Source organism: Glossina fuscipes, unplaced genomic scaffold, assembly GCF_014805625.2.
Source record: "Glossina fuscipes isolate IAEA_lab_2018 unplaced genomic scaffold, Yale_Gfus_2 174, whole genome shotgun sequence".
NCBI lineage: Eukaryota > Metazoa > Arthropoda > Insecta > Diptera > Glossinidae > Glossina > Glossina fuscipes.
The window spans coordinates 7,144-25,426 of NW_023998517.1; the positions used below are offsets into that span (position 1 = coordinate 7,144).

The 18,283-nt window shown below is 34.8% G+C and overlaps 5 protein-coding genes across 5 annotated transcripts in view; 3 read left to right on the forward strand and 2 right to left on the reverse strand.

Moving 5' to 3' along the window:
* Nucleotides 1-1,112, forward strand: LOC119641736. The gene is made up of 2 exons (XM_038040558.1): nucleotides 1-153; nucleotides 225-1,112. The coding sequence occupies exons 1-2, from the start codon at nucleotides 56-58 to the stop codon at nucleotides 1,099-1,101; spliced, it is 975 nt and encodes a 324-aa protein (XP_037896486.1). The 5' UTR covers nucleotides 1-55; the 3' UTR covers nucleotides 1,102-1,112.
* A 28-nt stretch (nucleotides 1,113-1,140) lies between these two features.
* On the forward strand, nucleotides 1,141-2,110 carry LOC119641738 (mitochondrial transcription rescue factor 1). The gene is made up of 3 exons (XM_038040560.1): nucleotides 1,141-1,552; nucleotides 1,622-1,694; nucleotides 1,764-2,110. Exons 1-3 carry the CDS (start codon nucleotides 1,218-1,220, stop codon nucleotides 1,968-1,970), a joined length of 615 nt encoding a protein of 204 aa, XP_037896488.1. The 5' UTR covers nucleotides 1,141-1,217; the 3' UTR covers nucleotides 1,971-2,110.
* Nucleotides 2,111-2,114: 4 nt separating this feature from the next.
* LOC119641737 (neprilysin-2) lies at nucleotides 2,115-6,630 on the reverse strand. Its single transcript, XM_038040559.1, has 2 exons — nucleotides 5,148-6,630; nucleotides 2,115-3,179 (listed from the first exon to the last, which is right to left on the reverse strand). The coding sequence occupies exons 1-2, from the start codon at nucleotides 6,321-6,323 to the stop codon at nucleotides 2,184-2,186; spliced, it is 2,172 nt and encodes a 723-aa protein (XP_037896487.1). The 5' UTR covers nucleotides 6,324-6,630; the 3' UTR covers nucleotides 2,115-2,183.
* A 5,644-nt stretch (nucleotides 6,631-12,274) lies between these two features.
* On the forward strand, nucleotides 12,275-15,946 carry LOC119641724. The gene is made up of 5 exons (XM_038040537.1): nucleotides 12,275-12,378; nucleotides 12,445-12,753; nucleotides 12,815-14,127; nucleotides 14,197-14,413; nucleotides 14,499-15,946. Exons 1-5 carry the CDS (start codon nucleotides 12,337-12,339, stop codon nucleotides 14,655-14,657), a joined length of 2,040 nt encoding a protein of 679 aa, XP_037896465.1. The 5' UTR covers nucleotides 12,275-12,336; the 3' UTR covers nucleotides 14,658-15,946.
* Nucleotide 15,947: 1 nt separating this feature from the next.
* LOC119641725 (endoplasmin homolog) overlaps nucleotides 15,948-18,283 on the reverse strand; it is a 4,339-nt gene continuing 2,003 nt past the window's right edge. Inside the window, exons 5-6 of the mRNA XM_038040538.1 lie at nucleotides 17,359-18,283; nucleotides 15,948-17,287 (exon numbers count right to left, since the gene is read on the reverse strand). The exon at nucleotides 17,359-18,283 is cut by the window's right edge and continues 32 nt beyond it. Coding sequence (XP_037896466.1) covers nucleotides 16,375-17,287; nucleotides 17,359-18,283 — 1,838 coding nt within the window. The 3' untranslated portion in view covers nucleotides 15,948-16,374. The remainder of the gene's footprint in view (nucleotides 17,288-17,358) is intronic.

The window sequence follows — 18,283 nt, forward strand, 5'->3', positions numbered from 1 at the left end:
AACAAAAAGTTCACGTTTATTGCCTTCACGTTAACCAAAAGTAGTAATAATAACAATGAGTTTGACTCAATTAAAAGCCAAAGAAGTAAAGGAGAAACAGAATTTGTTACCTAAACTCAGGACTATTTTAGCAAACCCAATTAAAACCAAATGGTAAATTCACTATCACAGAACATCTAAAGTATTTCTTACCCGAGAAATGGCGTATTTTCCATTAATTTCAGTCCCACCTTAGAAGAAAATGAGTTCAAAGGCTTTTGTAGCTTGCTTCAGGATGTCATCCGTCAAAGCGGCATGGACGCACAAGAATTTAAAAGAGCTAAGAATATACAATTAGGTTTGGAAAGTTCTTTACGAGCAATTAATAATTGCCAGACTTGTTGCGTGTTTATATCATTGAGTATTAAACCTAATCATATTATCGGCATAATTGCACGCAATGCGCTAGTGAAGGATGAAACTCAACCAATTTATGTTCAACCCGATTTAGAAGATTTCACTCAACAACTATTTGGAATAAGATCTTTGACTTTGGTACTCCCTCGGCATTTACAAACAATCAGTCAAGAGTTATTTGAATGGGTAGAAAAAAGAAAAAAATCCAAAAAATTACCAAAAATCGTTAAAAATGAAGTGAAAGAGCGCAAAAGACCACAAGTCGTTAAAAATGAAGGGAAAAATTCCAAAAAATTGAAAATTACAAAAGCTGACGAAGAAGAAACCATCGAAAAAGTTGAACAAATGGAAACCAGCGGACCTTCCTCCCTTCAATGGTCAAGTGATTTCATTTCATTAGATAAATCCGGAAGCCACGACATGAATAAGAAAATGAAATTGGAAACTGAAGAAAAGGACGAACTTGAATCAACTCTATTGAGCATGATCAATGTTAAAGATACTCAAAAAGACGCAAGTAGCCAAGCAAAAAGTGTGAAATTAAATGAAATTGCATTAGGTAAGGAAGAGGCAGAGGACAGTGATATAGATGAAGAATTTCTAAAATATCAACCTGCGATTGTTCATTATATTCAACCTAATCCCAATAAAAAGAAAGATAGAAAAAGGAGACGTAAAAAGAATAATAAAAAAGAAAAGAATTAAAAAGAAAGAAGAACGAAACAAGTGGTAACTCTATCATTTACCAATAACAGCTGTTTGTTTGTTCTTCCATAGATTAAGAAGGGAGCGCTTACTCAATCGCTCAAGTAAAAATAACAATGCTCTTAAGAAATTATAATTTAATTCGCTTATTGAAGTCTGCAAAACTACAGCCTGTTTACCCAGGAGGTAATGCTGCCAAAGATTGTTCAATATTTGAAGAAAATGCAGCAAAACACATTTGTTTAACATCATTAACAAAAAATATACATTTTACCTCGTTTGTAAACAAATATAAAAAAACATCATCAACTCGTGATGATATGGATACGGATAGTGATGAAGAGACTGAAAGTGAATTTAAAAATGAACGTGATTCTAAAATAATTAAGGCTAAAGTTAATTCTCTAAGGGCTGATCTGGTCTTGAAAGCCGGCTTGAATGTGGCCAGAAAGCAAGTATTTCACTAAGAATGATCGTAATAAAAACCCAACTAAACTTGTTTTTTTAATTTTATTTACAGCAAAATAGAAATGCTTTTTTATGAAAGTAAAATTCGTGTTAATGGGAAGAAATTGCTCAAGAAAAGCATTCTGGTTTGTTTTAAAATATTTACGCAAATCAAGAAAAAAGTATATAAATATGAATACGCTTTCCTTCTCTAGCTAAATGAAAACGACGAAGTTGACGTTATTCGTGGTTTTAGTCAATCGAATCCTTCCCATCTAATTGTATCGCGAATTGTGATCCTCTCAGCCACTGGACTTGACGAAGGTTGCAGGGTTAATTTGCGGCGTTATAAAAGTTTATTAATAGAAAATTATAGTAAAGAAAATGCTTACAAGTCGTCTGAAACCTCGACAAATCAATAAAAGAAAACCGCTGAGATGAAGGAAAAATTTCCTGCCTTATAAAGCACATATGCCGATGCGTAACATCGAGAGAGACGCTTCATAAACTTATCGAGATTAAGTAAAAGGAATTAGACAAATGTAGTTGAAAGTGAAATGTTTTGTTTTTGTAAAATAAAGTTTTAATAAGTTTATATTTTAATTGAAAATTTTATAAATAATATTCAATACTGATTACCACATTCTACATTTGTCTGCGGTAGGATTCATTTTGCTTCCTAACGGGCAATTATACGCTTGAGCAAAATCATAATTATTTGTAACGGCTCCTAAGGTTCGATATTTATCGATGGGATGATCATTTAGAAATTCTTTCCAATAGTCTGCTTCTTCGTACGATGAACACCAAAGTTGGGCGAAACTTAGAAAAAATAATTGTTCTGAAGACAAATTCATTCCTGGCATTTGTTCATCGTTTTTCAATAATCTTGAAAGACCAGCTTTCATTTTTGTACGCCGTGGATAAGCCATGAAGGCTTCGCGTAAACCACCGCTATCGGCAATATTTTCATCTTTCGTTAAATTCCCGTTAATGAAACGATTGATTTCTGGAATCATATATTTTTGGTAATGTTCCGCGTAACAATTGGAACGATCATTGAATGATTTGAAAGACACATTGGACCACCAATATCTACTGTTGCCGTCACTGTCGTAATTAACACCAGTTGTATCAAAACCATGGGTGAATTCATGACCTAATAAATAACCTAATGTGCCAAATTTTACGGAATCTGGCCACGCCTTATGATAAACCGGAGGATGCAAAATGCCACCCATAACGTACACAGCATTTTCAAGATTATAATAAAAAGCGTTGGGTTGCATCCCGATCAAAATATCTAAAGGTCTGGTTGTATTGCTGATATCTTCCGCATGCAAGCCGCTATAACGTTTCATGAATGCTCTAAATTTTCTCAAATTTAGATTATTCGCTTCATAATTATCCTCCGCAAAAGTTAAACTTCGCATTTCACGTATAAGTCGGTTAATTAATTCTGGATCTTCAGAGCGTCCAACATGCACCACAATTGACGACTCCTTTCGCAACGCTTCCTGTCGCGTCTCCTCATCCAACCAATCAGCTCCGCGTAAAATACTTCTCAAACTATCACGAATTATTTTAACCATTTCTTTCACATCTTTACGAACTCCTTCATCGAAGTATGTCTGCAAAATAAAAAGTAATTAAAGATCGAATCTCCTTTTAAGTTGTTTTCAAGTGGAATAACAATCAAATGTAGACGAAGTAATATTTATAAAAAGAATTCCTGGTTTTAGACAATAAGCATTCAAGGATAAATGGTTACGAGTTTTACTTCCTGGAAATAATCAATTTCGGTCAACGTTTGCGAAACGTCCGCAACACATAAAATGCATTACCGTGATCACGTCTGCAGACCTCACTAAATCATTCAATCAGCAGTGGCGAGGGTGATCTCTACAAAGGGAAGGAACGTGCGGTTACGTCCGTAATCATGTATTGAGACATCAATAAATGATTCATTTGATAATAGCGACGGGCGTTGTGTACAAAAAGCAGGGACGTAGTCAATGTGAGTTAATGACTCACTCTTGCATGGGAATTCCAAGTTCATGTCAACAGTTTCAGCTCGCAATTGCAAGAATGAAAGTGGTTTAGTGGTTTAGCCGGACCTCTCGATCCAGGAAATACACGTTGATATTTTCATTGTAGCGCGCGTACAATCCAGGACATCTAAGGAATTCACAAACCTATTATTGCTCAATCTCATTATTGCTAGATGAAATTGTCTATTAATATATAATACATAATATATATTTGTCTAATTAAAAAGCTAATAGCCTGTAGAAGCAAAAACCAACAGGTACGATTTCACTTTTAAGAGCACACTTGTTTCACACTTACATAATCCTGAAGGCATCTATTTAATACATCAGAGTCTCGCTAGATACAAGAATTACGCAGACAAGTCACTCCACAAAGAACGGCTACGAATGAGTTGATTTTTGGACACAGTGGATTACTTTAAGCTAACTAGAGTAGTACATCTATGCAGTCTATGAAGCAAAAGCCAAAATCGGCTACCTGTTTCTTGATGGATTAAAAAAAGAAAGAGTGCAAACAATCCGCCGGGTGAAAGATACAGTCAATCAGTACTGATCAGTAGATCAGTATTTTAAGATTAATACAGAGCAACAGGTAATATAGAAATATCTGGAAAGCCTGTAGTAGTGTATGGACTGCTTAGGTCCACCGACCGAAAGACAAAAGAAATTTACAAAATGCGATTTTGAATATATCGCGATAACTGTTAACAATACGATCAGGTTTAAGGGATAATTTCAAAAAATATACAACTGACAGGAATCGAAAAACTATTTCTTAATCCCACAAGGTCATGGAAAGGCCAGCAGGCTTCCTACAAGCTTCCAACAAACAAAGGAAACATTATAAACTTGTGTGAAGTGGTTGACGATAAGCTGACTTTATCTTCAAGAAGAAAGAATTGAAGATTCCGAACATGCTGGTTCCATGGCTGGATATCCTACAAATGGCCTAAAAGTTGTAAAAACTGTACACGTTTGGCGATCTTTAACTTGAGGCGTCCATTTTGATCTGTTTGTGTAAAAAATTACATTTAGGGGCACAGTCTGGCGTCGGAATCATAAGAAATAACTATATGTTTTCTTGCTTTACAATTTTTCTCTTGACTCTGTATCAATTTTGATATTCGGGAGCAATGGTCAGATTAAAACATTTTAAATTATGCAAACAACAGAGAAGAAAATGCCTTGTCACTTGTGTCGTCCCGATGATGTCAAGTCGGATTACGAGTATTAGTCATAGCCCGATAGCTAATCAGTTCAAGCCGTGTCGAGAAGGGGGCAAATTTTATTACAAATTGTAGTTTATGAGGGAACGCGAGCTCGCGCGGGCGCGTGGTATGCAATGAATTTCTTATCATACAAAGATTGTGATTGAAATGATTTTAAATGTTTCCTGATGAATGATTTTTGCACAAACTGCTGCACTCACTTATCGAATCATTCTTGATTCGTCTTTTTATCCAAAGTCCTAGATAAGACAGATTCATACGTAATTTGAGTTAATAGTCTTAGTGAAATCATTTTGTGAATAAAATTTTAATAGCTTACCTTCATATATAGTTGATCAAATAGAAATGGAAATGTTTGCATTATTTGTCTTTTGCAGTAATCCCTTTGATATTTCGTATCCGTTAATTCGAATGCATTCAAACGATAAAGAAATTTAAGTGATAAATAATTTGCCATAGCTTCGCTGTGTTCCTTGCTTATGTTATTTAAATTTTTATAAAAAAATAAGCAAGGCATTGGTTCATTTGTTTCTTCATCACTGAAATTGAATTCATTTCCCATCCAAGCGATTTTATAATAATTCCGCCATTGAGCGTAAAACTCGGTATCTTCAGCTAATGATATATTAATGAAAGCATGACATTGGAGTACATTTTCATTAATTTGTTCAAACACTTTCAGAATGGCTTCAAAAAACTTGAATATATCGTTAACGATTTGATCAATTCTTTCTTCTTTAACACCATGAATCTTCAATAAATCAATCATAAGTTTTTGATTTGTTAAATACGCATTCGAAGTATTTTGCACATTATCATAATGCATTTCAATGTCTAGACCTATTCTTGGTAATTTGAAGAACGGACCAAAAGGATATTCCGTACTAAGGGCTTCGTTAATTAAACCTTTGATGCCGTAATTACTCATATGAGCGCTCATATTTAACCAATTAAAGTTCTCGGCTTGCCATTCGGGATCAATAGCAGGAAAACCACCCATTGCTTCCAACGCTTTTAAATATTCCTCAGATTTATGCGGCGGATGTATTTGGGCGTTAAGGCAATTATTGTAAAATTTTTGCGCTAAGAAAAATTCATTTGAATATTCTGGAGCTAATTGATCGATACTCGATTGTAATAGAAAGTTTTCAACGATATCCATAAGTTTGTAACGAATATCTATTAAATTGTTACGCTTCGATGGAGCTTCACGATCGTCGATAACATTCTTCCAATTACCACAAGCGTATTCATAAAAATCTTCGCATGGATCTATAGATCGATTCATATAGCTTAACATTTTGGCGGCATATTTATTACGAAAGTCGATAATCTCATCGGGCATAGCGTTTGCTTTATCATAAAACTCTTCCTCGTTTTTATTCACCTCATTATCGCTGATATTGAAACGTAATTTTGCTCCATCTAGACTTATTATATGAATTAGGGCAAGTAACAGTAGTGACAACGAACGGTGTTCAGATAAAGTAAACATTTTATTTATTTTATTTTTAATTATTTTCTATTAAAATTTAATATTTTCTTATTGTTTTATTTAAAATTGAAGTTTTTTTTTTTTTTTTTTTTTTTTGCTTAAGCACGCATAAGAAGTTAAATTGAAAGCGTTTTGTTAAGCTCTTCTTCACGTTGTGACAGAAACGTTTTTTCAATCTTAATAATGTTTTGTTGTTTTTGTCTTTCCGACTATACGGCAAAGAATTCATACAAACACTGATCTCTTTTCAAAACAACTGTTAAGTTATTTTTTTTGGTAGCTAATGAATAGTAAGTTCGGAGGGTTCAACGATAATGCACGACTGGTATACTAAGTTTGTCATACAATTATTCACTCACTCATCATGCGAATTTTCAACTGAGGAAACTCAAATAACTTCGCATCCAAAGATCACTACACTTCGGTATATCTGTCTATTATCTATTTCTGTTAAAAACTTTCTGCATTTTACGCAGAGAGATATCATGAAAAGAAAAATGAAGTAATGAAATATTTGAAGTTTGGAATGGAACCTGGAAAAAAGACATGTAGAAAATATTAATCTATTTTCTACAAATTTCATACTTGACGATCCAATAAATGTCCTTTAAGTAGTAAATGATTTAATCAGAAAAGTGGAGGAACTGTATTTCGACATCGCTACTGTGTCTAGAGAAATAAAAACACGTCTGTCTCTATGACAAGTGGTTAGGAAGTGATGTTGTCCCTCTCCGCCCGATTGGCCGAGTAGGCAAAGGATCTCGGCTAACGACTCAATGGTCGTGGGTTTAAAACTCAAGTGCAGTGGAGTTTTTAATAAATCCGATAGCTAAAGTAGATGCTACTGCTTTAAGACTTTAATCTTAGAATTTATTTTTCTGGTTAAATTAATACTAGTAATAATGTTTTCCCAGATATAGATGAAATTAAAAGCTGACTGGTTAAATAGGTAGTGCCAACAATTGGATAGGTGAACTTCCCTTTACGTAAGGAAAACATTTTACAAAGAAGAGGGCTTCACTTAGATTACGTTTTTTTCAAAGTTAAATTTTTGTTATTCGGCACAATATGATCTTCGGGAAAATTTACTGCCAGCAAACGGTAATGTTATATGCATATTAAAGGCCTCGAAAATGATCTGCAAGAAAACTGGATAATTTTAAGAAGACCCAAGTCCGTGGTTTCAGCGACATTGCCTACAAAACATCTATTTTAGGTCACAATCCTTGGGCGTGATACTGAGTTAAGGCTACTTTAGAAGAATAAATCCTTATTATTATTAGTTTTGCTTTGACCCGATCCATCTGCCATGTAAATCTCCTTCTTGCGTATTTTCTCACTAAACAATAAGTAATGAATTTTAACTACACATTTTTCTTAAACAAAACAAATTAAATCGCTTTGATAAAACATATTTGCGGATAGAGATAATTGAATAATCATAATTTCTCGAGTATATTTCACGAATGACAAGTACGAATAAAATGCCCGCAAAAAAAAGTAGCGGATCGCACCGTCAAACACGAAGCGCCAAACTAATAGACGCTCTTCTAAGTGCTCGAAATAAAAAACAAGTATGAGAATTATGTTCCGCCGTGACCGCATCTTTTACACCTATCATCGTTTTCCTAAAAAAGATTAAAACAAAGGAAAATGCTAGGCGTGAATAACGAACAATGATGAAACCCGGAAAGCAAAGGTATTCCCAATTTTTATTGGATAGTTGTGTGGGCATATCCTTTCACCCTTTTGGTTAATTTCACATTCTCCTGCAAAATTGTTGCCGATGAAAGAACGTTTAGAGCAGATGTTACACAGTTCGACAGGCGGACAGGCGGATAGACGAGGTGCATTCCAAATATGAAATTTCTAAGGTCTTTGAACCTTGCTTCTGAGTATTATAAAGACATTGAAAAAAAAATTTATTTTAATAGATTATAATATTGGACATGCATGGTCATCTCTGCTGCAGTTTATTGGTAATGAGCAAAATGCTAATTTAAAAACGGAGGTGTTTTCAGCTCAGGTGGCACTATAAGCGAGTCCTTTGCGTGAGTTGGTCCATTCCAATACCAACCTGGGTGCAAGAGCTTCTAATTTTTCTGCTAAATTTGAAGTCAATAGCTTCATTTTGCATTTATAAGATACGTTACGGACGGACCGATTCAGAATTTGACGCTTTGAAAAAAAAAATGTTGTAGGATTTAAAAAAAAATGTTTTGACAATCATTAAGTCTAAAAAATATTAAACATTATTTTGTCTGCAAATACCGGCGAATAGAGGAAATAAATACATGAATTTTAATTTTCTGAAAGCTTCTAAACATTATTTTAATTTTATTTATTTTTCTGCCATTCGCTAAAGCAATGATCTCCATGATACTTCTGTACGCACATATAATTAAATTACAATCTTCTCAAATCGTGTTTACAATCTTTTCAATGGAAATAAATCGTTGTTTAACATTAGGCTCAACGCTTATCAGTTGGCATGATTCCGTCGAATATAACCTTTAACTTGATTTCCTTTTTGTTTACATTTCCGTATACTAAAGAATTTGGTTTATGCAATAAGGTATCTTAGGTGCGGTATCACGCTGTTTAGTTATCATGTCTTGGCATATGGAAAATAGAACCAAAAAATGATTAACCTAAAGCGTAACATTTTTAATTTTCATATACATATGGGAATATTGAACAGTAAAGTCACCAAAACATATTTCACTTCGGTGAAGAGACTCATTGCCCATCAAAGAAAACGTTGTCGTGTTGTTACATAGACTTAGTCCTTTCTTGTGCTGCATGAACCATAAGATGTTTCTACGTTTTTTTTTAGAAAATCTGAACGTTTGTAGCGCATCACAAGATTCTTGGGAGCCTCTGCAAAATTTTGCCACCAAGTTACTGTTGCGGCTTGTTTCAGTTTTAAGCTATCTCCGACTTTCTTTCTTAAACTTGATATCAGGAGACATGACATAGCTCAACTCTCAGTTCATTATCTTGATTTATCTTGTCTTGACCGACCATCAGACACCCACACCACTGTACTTAATTATTAATGGTCCAAATATTATACATAATTTTGATATAAATGCATTAGTTTCACGAAATGCTTTTTATTGGAGAATACTCAAACGTAAACGTGGCCTAAGCTTTGTCGTCACAGAAGAGTTTGCTTTCACCACTTTCTGTATACGGTTCAGTCAAAAGCATAGATCTTTGTAATCTAATCGCACCAATTTAGAATGAAAAGAATATCCCGATTTGCAGATTGAATGTAAGGATACATGGGCAGACAGCCCAGAAATCTTTTTCTAAATTGATCAGTAAGAGAAGAGGTCTATTTCAAATCCTTCTGAGTATGACAACTGTTTGCTTACGCTTAATATACCCCGTCTCACAAATGGTGTAGGGTATAATCAGTATAAAAAGTTTTGATTGAGAGCATATTTCACATCTTGCCCTCTCTTTAGTTTTTTTCCATGTTTTACATTCATTGTTACTACTTTCTGTAATAGTATTAGACGAATAGGGGTAATTCCTGAGTGGTTGGTCATAGGATAGAAGGGAAAAAAATGTAAGCCCTAATATCCGAAGCCACTGAAACGTCGACGTAGTCTAAATTTAGCAAAATTTAATTAAAGATGTCGAAATATATTCAAATTCAAGCGAAGACTCTTAGCATATTCCTTAACAGAGCTCTGTAAACGCTCTAACAGAGCCTCGTCAAATATTTAAAATTAAGATATGGATGAATTTGAAAACCTACTCCGTTCGTATTGAAAAACGTAAAATATTTTTGTGGACACGTCATGAGTGTACATGAAAATAACTTTCAAACAAGCTAAACAAATGCAAATTCTGCTTATAGTTTATGTATATTATTGTTTACAATTTCTTTAAAGTTTGGCATGTCGGCGAAAAGTAAGACTCTAGCGTGACCAAACGAAAGAATGTCATCTATTTTCAGCAATATATAGAATATAAATTTCTTTAGCTTTTTTGAAAGATTGATGAAGTGTCCACATTCCTAATCTGACCGGCGTAGACTTCCAACTCCAACTCTATATTATGTCTCTGTTTATAGAGTTCTATTACGGCGTTTACACAGCTCTGTTAAGGATTGGGTCGGGTGTGTTTGCTAGTTAAATTGGAATTCATCCTCACACCCTTAACTTAATTTACTTTTCAAAGATTTTCTTAATTAATTCCCAGTTACTTCCCCTATAACAAATCAGAGATTAGACTTTATCGCCATGTGGCGCAGTCCACTAAATCTATGTAATTCAAATTCCGATTAATTTCTACACTACATTGCTACTACGGACCATCAACGTAGAGCATTAAAAATTTGACCTTTTTGGGATACAAAGGGTTAATATATCATGACAATCCTTGTATGCGCTGATGACCAGAAAGTAAATTTACTTTAATCCAAAATTGATATAGTTGAGTCTTATATAGAATTACTCTCTCGATATATAATGTGAACAATTGAGCATTTTTGCCATTCTTATTAGATTGTGATCGAAAAACTTGATCTACGTTGTTCAAATTTTCTAAGGTTAATTTTTATTTCAAATTATTAATTTGACGTTAATAGTTTCAATGGGGACGGTTATGCGATAAATTTTCCCAAAGTTTGCATACTAACTACTAAATCACTTTTGCCGAGAAATTCTAAATATTACAACATTTTTTCTTATAACGAGTTATCAAAACAAGGCGTTTTATGGGGAGCGGTAGAAAAAATGAACCGATCCAAGCCATTTTCATCAAAATATTCCAAATATCAAGATAAATTCGAATTTAACTAGCAAAGACACTTGGACACTTCCAAGGACTTGGAATCCAACTTCGTTCCAAGTAAAATATATTTGTGAACCTGAACCTATATATAAAAATACCATTTTCAAGTGAAAAAATGGCCAACATTTTTATTTACAAATTTTGTGCCCGCAATCTTCTAACTTCATCATCCACCTCCCTGAATTGGCGTGGCTCCACGTAAATATCAACATTCTCATCATTATTGTTGAATTTTGTGCAGCGCTGTACAAACGTACCCAATTCTTCGCAAGTTTTCGGAACATAGCAGCACTTCCGCACTTCCTGCAGAATAGCCCAGCAGCCTAAAGAAACGTTCAAAAATTCTAGTTAGATTTTCGGAATAATGCAGTACTAATCTTTATACACACCAATGCATCTTTCCACAATTTTTCTTTCCTTTTCCCATTGTCACTTGAAAAAAATGCAGTTTTTTTGGTTCTTTGATTTTTTTTTTTAACCGCCTACCGTGCAGCCATGCATTGCTATCGTGTCCATTCCCATATTCCAATAATTTTCCATGTAAACTCTTTTACTGGTGTGTCTACAATTTTTATGCGCTTCTTCTCGTACTTTACCGATTTTTATGCGCTTACTCTCGTACTTTACCAATTTTTATGCGCTTATTCTCACATTTTTCGCTTACTCTCGTACTTTATCAAATTTTTATACAAATCCTTGAACAAATGTAAACAAATTCAGACGCTTATTTTCACATTTTTCGAATTATTGAGAATTGTATACGCTTATTCTCGTACTTTACCAATTTTTATACGCTTATTCTCACATTTTTCGCTTACGTTCTTGCTTCGCTTTACGGTCATCTCTTATTACTTTTCTCGGCCATTTTAATAACTACTTTTTGTTGTTTTACTCGTTATTGTAGTCATTCTTGTTACTTTTTCCAGTCATTATTACTACTTTTTACCTAATCGGAGGGTAATCATGTACGAAAAATTCAACTTTCGCTGTTGTTGGCTGCTTTCGCCGAACAGCTGAACACAATAGCGAGAGTTAACTTTCAGCTAATACTTGAAAATCGGACGAATCTCATTCCGATTCTGGTATAAGGGTTCTTATTTTCACTTGTTGGCGCCGTCAAGCAGTGTTTTTATCACATATGACAAATAAGGTTCGTGGCGGATTTTGTAATGTGTGTGTGTTAAGGAGAGTGCAATAAAGCAAAATGAAATTAAATTTTGAAAACGTATTAAGTGTTTACAATATTGTAAGTTGATTATTTCGGAATAACATCACAATATTTTTCGCCAGCCAATCTTTCTTTTTATTTCAGTTGAATGCAAAAGCAATTGTCTGCCGTATAAATGTTGAAACGAGTAAAATGGGAAACAATTGCCGCTGTTTAAACAATCAACAATGGAAGATATTTGATAATGGATTACAATCATTGGTTGCCGATTTTGGCGATCACTGGGATGATAAAGAGCAGCAAGAATTTCTTCTATACGAAGATATAAAAGTGATAGTAAAAAAGTGGAATGTTTCTTTGAAAGCGTTAAGCGAAATTTTTGCAGACAATTTACTTAATGCAGGTAATGTAAAATTGGCACTAGATTGTTGCATTACGCGGAATCCGAAAAGAGTAAGTAAGTATTCACTAAATTATTTATCAGGACTTAATGGAATTTTTTCTCCTTCGATAGGCGATTGATGATGCAAGGAAAAATCCCTTGGAATATGAACCGGAATATGTTGGTATGAGTTCGGATGATAAATATGGCAAACCAATACCTTGCGTGCCCTATACGCCTTCACCGAAAAAATCAGTTAATATTATAGATAAAACAACCGATAATGAATTGTTGGATCACGACTTGTCAGAAGATATTTATTTACCCAAGCCTTTACGCAAGAGCAGCGACGATGATGCTGATCAGGAAATGCACTCACCACCTGAATATAAACCGGCGCCAATTAAATCCGATGACAATCAGTTATCCACTAAATGTTTTGAGGATGAAAATCTAAAGCCTAATGTTACGTACAGCGAATTATGTTCTAAATCTAAAGAGGAGGCTTTGAAAAGCTTAGAGTATACACCAACATCCCAAAGCGAAAGCAACGCAAAGCTGAAACCTGTACCTAAATATATACCAACACCGATACCGACACAATATTCCACCAAAACAAAAGGGATGAAAGTAAATAAACGAAAGCTAACAAAAAAACTTTTTTCTGAATTGCGATTTTCACAAGAAAAGAGGGATCTAACATCTAATAAAAAGAAAATAAGTCAAAGTAAGGAGTCGTGCGAATTAGCTAAGGAAGCAAATGTGTTTAAGGAAAACATACCAGTGATTAACAATACTAAAGAAAATAAGAACACTTTAACCGCCGCCCTGCCTAAGCAACAAGAATATGAAGATGATGCGGAGGACAATCTCGTTGCCAAGGAAGCAAATTCAAACAAATCGACGATTATTGTTGATAACGCTTTCTTAAGGCGTTCTAAACGCTCTCCAATAAAGCCGAAGCGACTTATTGAAGAACAAATCGAAGAAAAAAAGAAGCTTAAAACTCCTAAAATATCGGCCAGAAATAAAGAACTTTTTGGTTCAGATGATGACGACGATGACGACGACGACGCTGATCAATTGAATTCCCTCAACAAGGATAGTGAAAAATGTTATACACCTGGCAGCAGTTTACAAAAGAAACGAAAACTTCATCAAAGCACAGACTGTGAGCGGGAAAAACGCGACATAAGAAATTGGCTTTCAAAGAACAGACCTACGTCAAGCTCGAGTAAATCGGTTTTTTCAAAGCATGCTAAATTATCGACAAAAACTAGGATGGAGGAAAGTAATGAGGATAAAATTGAAATCGGAACAACTCCTACCAAAGAAGAGATTAAAGAACGCCTTGAGCAGCATAGATTGGAAAAAGAACATCAACTTAAAATAAAAAAAATCTTACAAGAGATGAAACCAATTTCCCCAAAAAAAGTTGAATATTTGTGAGTTATAGAATTTTTCTTAGAAAAATTTTTATTTATTAACATCATAATGTCTTATTACATACAAAGATCTTTGCAAAAATTAAGCGTAAGTGAGCTATTAGATACCTTTGATGAACACAAATCCAAATTGGATAAAATCTATGAAATATATCAGCGAAAAAGTTACGTTAAAAGTCACCAAGGTATCGACCATTGCTTCGTTATGGATCTCATCGATCCGAAATTGCAGACAAAAATGTTGGAAAAAGTCTCCAAGGTTTACAAAAGCAAGCACAATACGGCTGTAAGTGTTAACTAATTTTTATGTTCTTTAATATTTCACATTATCCAGCGTTCCTGTCTTCTTTGTTTTCCGCATGTTTCGTTAGCATGTCACATTGTTTGCGAATGCCATATTACCAGAATGGATATTAAACATTTTCATGAATAAATATAGCTTAGATCGTGAAGAAGCTATTGAACAAGTAAGAGCCCAGGATGCATATAAACTACATGTTCAAGACGAGAGCGATACATCCTTTCTTTGAGTTTATTTGATCTGTAATTATTATGTTAAGTTTTACTTTTGTTATATATTCTTGTGTACAATTTAATAGTCCCATTTATAAAAGGCGCTTTTATGTAAAAAAAAGGAACGTATATATGTTCATTATCACCTCCGCGTAAACGACATACAACCACCTACTGCTACGAAGAAAATCAAATCGTTTCCGTACGAAACTGATTAAAATAATGACTGCCAATATCTTAGCTTCGCTTAATCAACGACAGTTCAATGGAGACCGGAAGATAAGTCATTCGATTCCACTCTTCGAAACAACAAGCAGCCGATAATAACCTAGCAAATCAATAATAATGGCTACATACTTCTTTCGTGAATGGATAGTGCCTGTTAGCAAATAGGCAGCCTTAGAATAATTACGCCTTACACCACTTGTGTTACAAGGGTGTATTAACTTTTTGCGAGCGGTCGGAACATTCAGGAGGACTTTAAGTAGACATAGCTTTTATTATACCGATCGATGCAGAATCACTTTTTGCATCGGTCTAAGCTCGTCCGTCTACCTGACTTGTTTTTTGTGTTCAACCTACACGTCGCAACAATTAACGCTATTGAAAATGGTTCAGATGGGACCATTGTTTCGATCTTCTTCCACTTCCATTATGACACTTTATTTCGAAAAGTTGTTGTATCGATAACTGTGGCGTGTAGGGTGATGTAGTGTATTTAACGATGGGGCGTGCTCCACTTTTGCCCATTTATTAGCTTTTCAGAAAAAGCATTTCAACTATTATTAATACTCCCTTCCAGCTAAAGGGATGATTTGCTTATTTAAAGTGGAACTCACTTCACAATGCTGGCAAAGCATTTTGATTGTTGATTACATCGAACTTCGAAGGAAAAGCCTGTCTATTTCCTAGCCTTGACAAACGCTTCCAATCATTTCCCCTTAATTTAGCTAAAATCGAATATTAGTTCTTTTAAAAAACTTTTACTAAAATCTTATGTTAATTATTTGGGACATGATTGAAACGGTTCATTTTCAGCTGGAGTTCCTCGCCACCAACAACGTTATTCAAAAAGGAACAATAAAAACGAAGCTTACTTTTATTTAATATTAGAAAAGTGAAAGATTGTGCTTACCCCAACGCTTGTTTTGGACATTTTGAAAACTAAAACTTAAATATTCATTTAAAAATTTATTTGTTCTTTATTTTATACTAAATGTACAATTGATCATTGATTCCCTCTAACGAAGTTATCATGAACTGGAAAATTGTTAAAATGTAACGAAATCTAATCTGATGTATGTAAATATTTGACTTCCATTGCCATCATCTCTCATCATTGGAAATGTATATTGAAAAGCGTAGACATCGATGTACAAAGCGAAATGTTCGTTAACGCTGTGTATAAAAGATGGTTCAAACAAAATGCTTTTCAGGAAAAAAAAAAATGTAAAAAAGTTGCAAGTACATATATATATATACATATATGTATGTAATACAATAAATAATTTTCACAGTAATAATTTGCACAATAAATAATTTCAAGCATAATAAACATTAATAAATGCGCAATGCTCGGTATGGATGGAAGGCAACGTTAAAATGTAGTTATGCAATGAACCAAAATGCCTACCAAAATCAGTCCTTTCGCAATGTTATCAATGTAACATCTATTTACATAGCTATAAATCTTTCTCTTGTTTCATTTAAAATTATTCTCACTGCTACGCTTTCTTAAAGTTCATCATGCTCATCGTGTTCATCGTGCTCGGCGGTATCATCTTCATCACCAACGTTACTATCGCCTGTCGCTGCCTCTTCTGCTTCAGCTTCGACTCCATCGTCGTCATCCATTTCAATTTGCTCATGTAAGGATATACCAAGAGTTTGACGCATCATCTTTTCGATACTATCAGCGAAACCCGAGGTTTCTTGCAACATATATCCAGAGCGCAAGGTGGCAGTACGGAACATCATCAAGGCCATCTCCTTTGCAACATCGTCGGCCTCATCAGCTTCTACACGTCGTAACAATTCACGCATTAGCGGATGTCTAGGATTGATTTCTAATGTCTTCTTTTGATTCAAATAGTAGGTGCGCTGAGGATCGTCCGATTTCTGATGAGCGTTTGACATAGCCAAACGTTCCATGTTGCCTGTCCATCCAAACAAACCAGCCACCAAAGCGCACGGCGAATTGCTTAAACGTTCAGAAACTTCGGCACGCAATATTTTCCCTTTCAAAGCATCGTCGCTTAACCACTTCAATAAGGGCTCAAAGGTAGATTTCAATTTTTCAAATTTGTCTTTATTCTTTTCCGAATCAGTTAAGGTGAAGCCCTCTTTGGCTATGTTTTGGAATTTCTTGCCATCGAATTCAGGCAAAGAGGAAATGCAGTATTCATCGATAGCTTCAACCAAGTAGAAGATTTCGTAGCCCTTCGCTAAAAGACGCTCAACAAATGGTGATTTTTCCACCTCAGCCCGATTCGCACCTGCAAGATAGTAAATGTGTTCTTGTTTAGGTTTCATGCGTTCAACATATGCGGCCAAGGAAGTCATGCTTTTGCCATTGGATGAATGGAACCGTAGCAATTTGGCAAGACGTGCACGATTGCTGGGATCTTCGACAACGCCCAATTTAATGCTAAAATACAAATATAACAAACAAATACAATATAAATGAAGGGATTTTTTTACCAAATTTACGCGACATACTTTGTGGAGTATTCTTTCCAGAAGTTTTCATATTCTTTCTCGTTAATTTTTTTGATCATATCTAGCACTTTTCGTACCAATTTTTTCTTTATAACTTTAATAAGCTTGTGTTGCTGCAAGGTCTCACGTGATACATTCAATGGTAGATCATCGGAATCCACAATGCCGCGAATGAAATTCAAATAATTCGGCATCATATCGTTAAATTCGTCAGTGATGAAGACACGACGTACGAACAGCTTAATATTATCGGATTTTGTGCCGTAACGATTGAAGGACTCGGAAGGCTGAACCGTTGGGATATATAATAAACTCTTAAAGGTGACTTCGCCTTCGGCAATGAAATGCGTATGAGTTAAAGGTTCTTTAGAGTCTTTCGTCAAAGTCTTGTAAAAGTCTTTGTATTCATCTTCAGAAACTTCACTGGGTTTTCTTATCCATATCGGTTTACTATCATTAATTAAGCTCCAATCCCATTCTGTCTTAGTCACTTTCTTTTTCTTTATTTTACGATCGGGAGTATCTTCTTCAACCTTAGCCTCATCCTCCCCCTCATCGACACTATCTTCTTCAGAAGTGGATAATTTTTCTTGCGGTTGGACTTCATCACCGTCTCCTTCATCTTCAACGACTTCCTCCTCTATCGTTTTACTTGACCATAGCGTAATTGGAAAATTGATAAATTGCGAGTATTTTCGTATCAATTCGCGTAAGGTGTCTTCTTCTAAAAAGTCTTGAGCCTCTTCTTTTAGATGCAGAGATACAATGGTACCGCGTTTTAAGCTATCACCTCGTGGATCTTCAATAATACTGAAATCGTTCGCGTCAGACTGCCAGATATATTGTTTGTCAGCATTATTTTTTGTTGTGACTACAACACGATCCGCAACGAGGAAAGCTGAGTAGAAACCGACACCAAACTGCC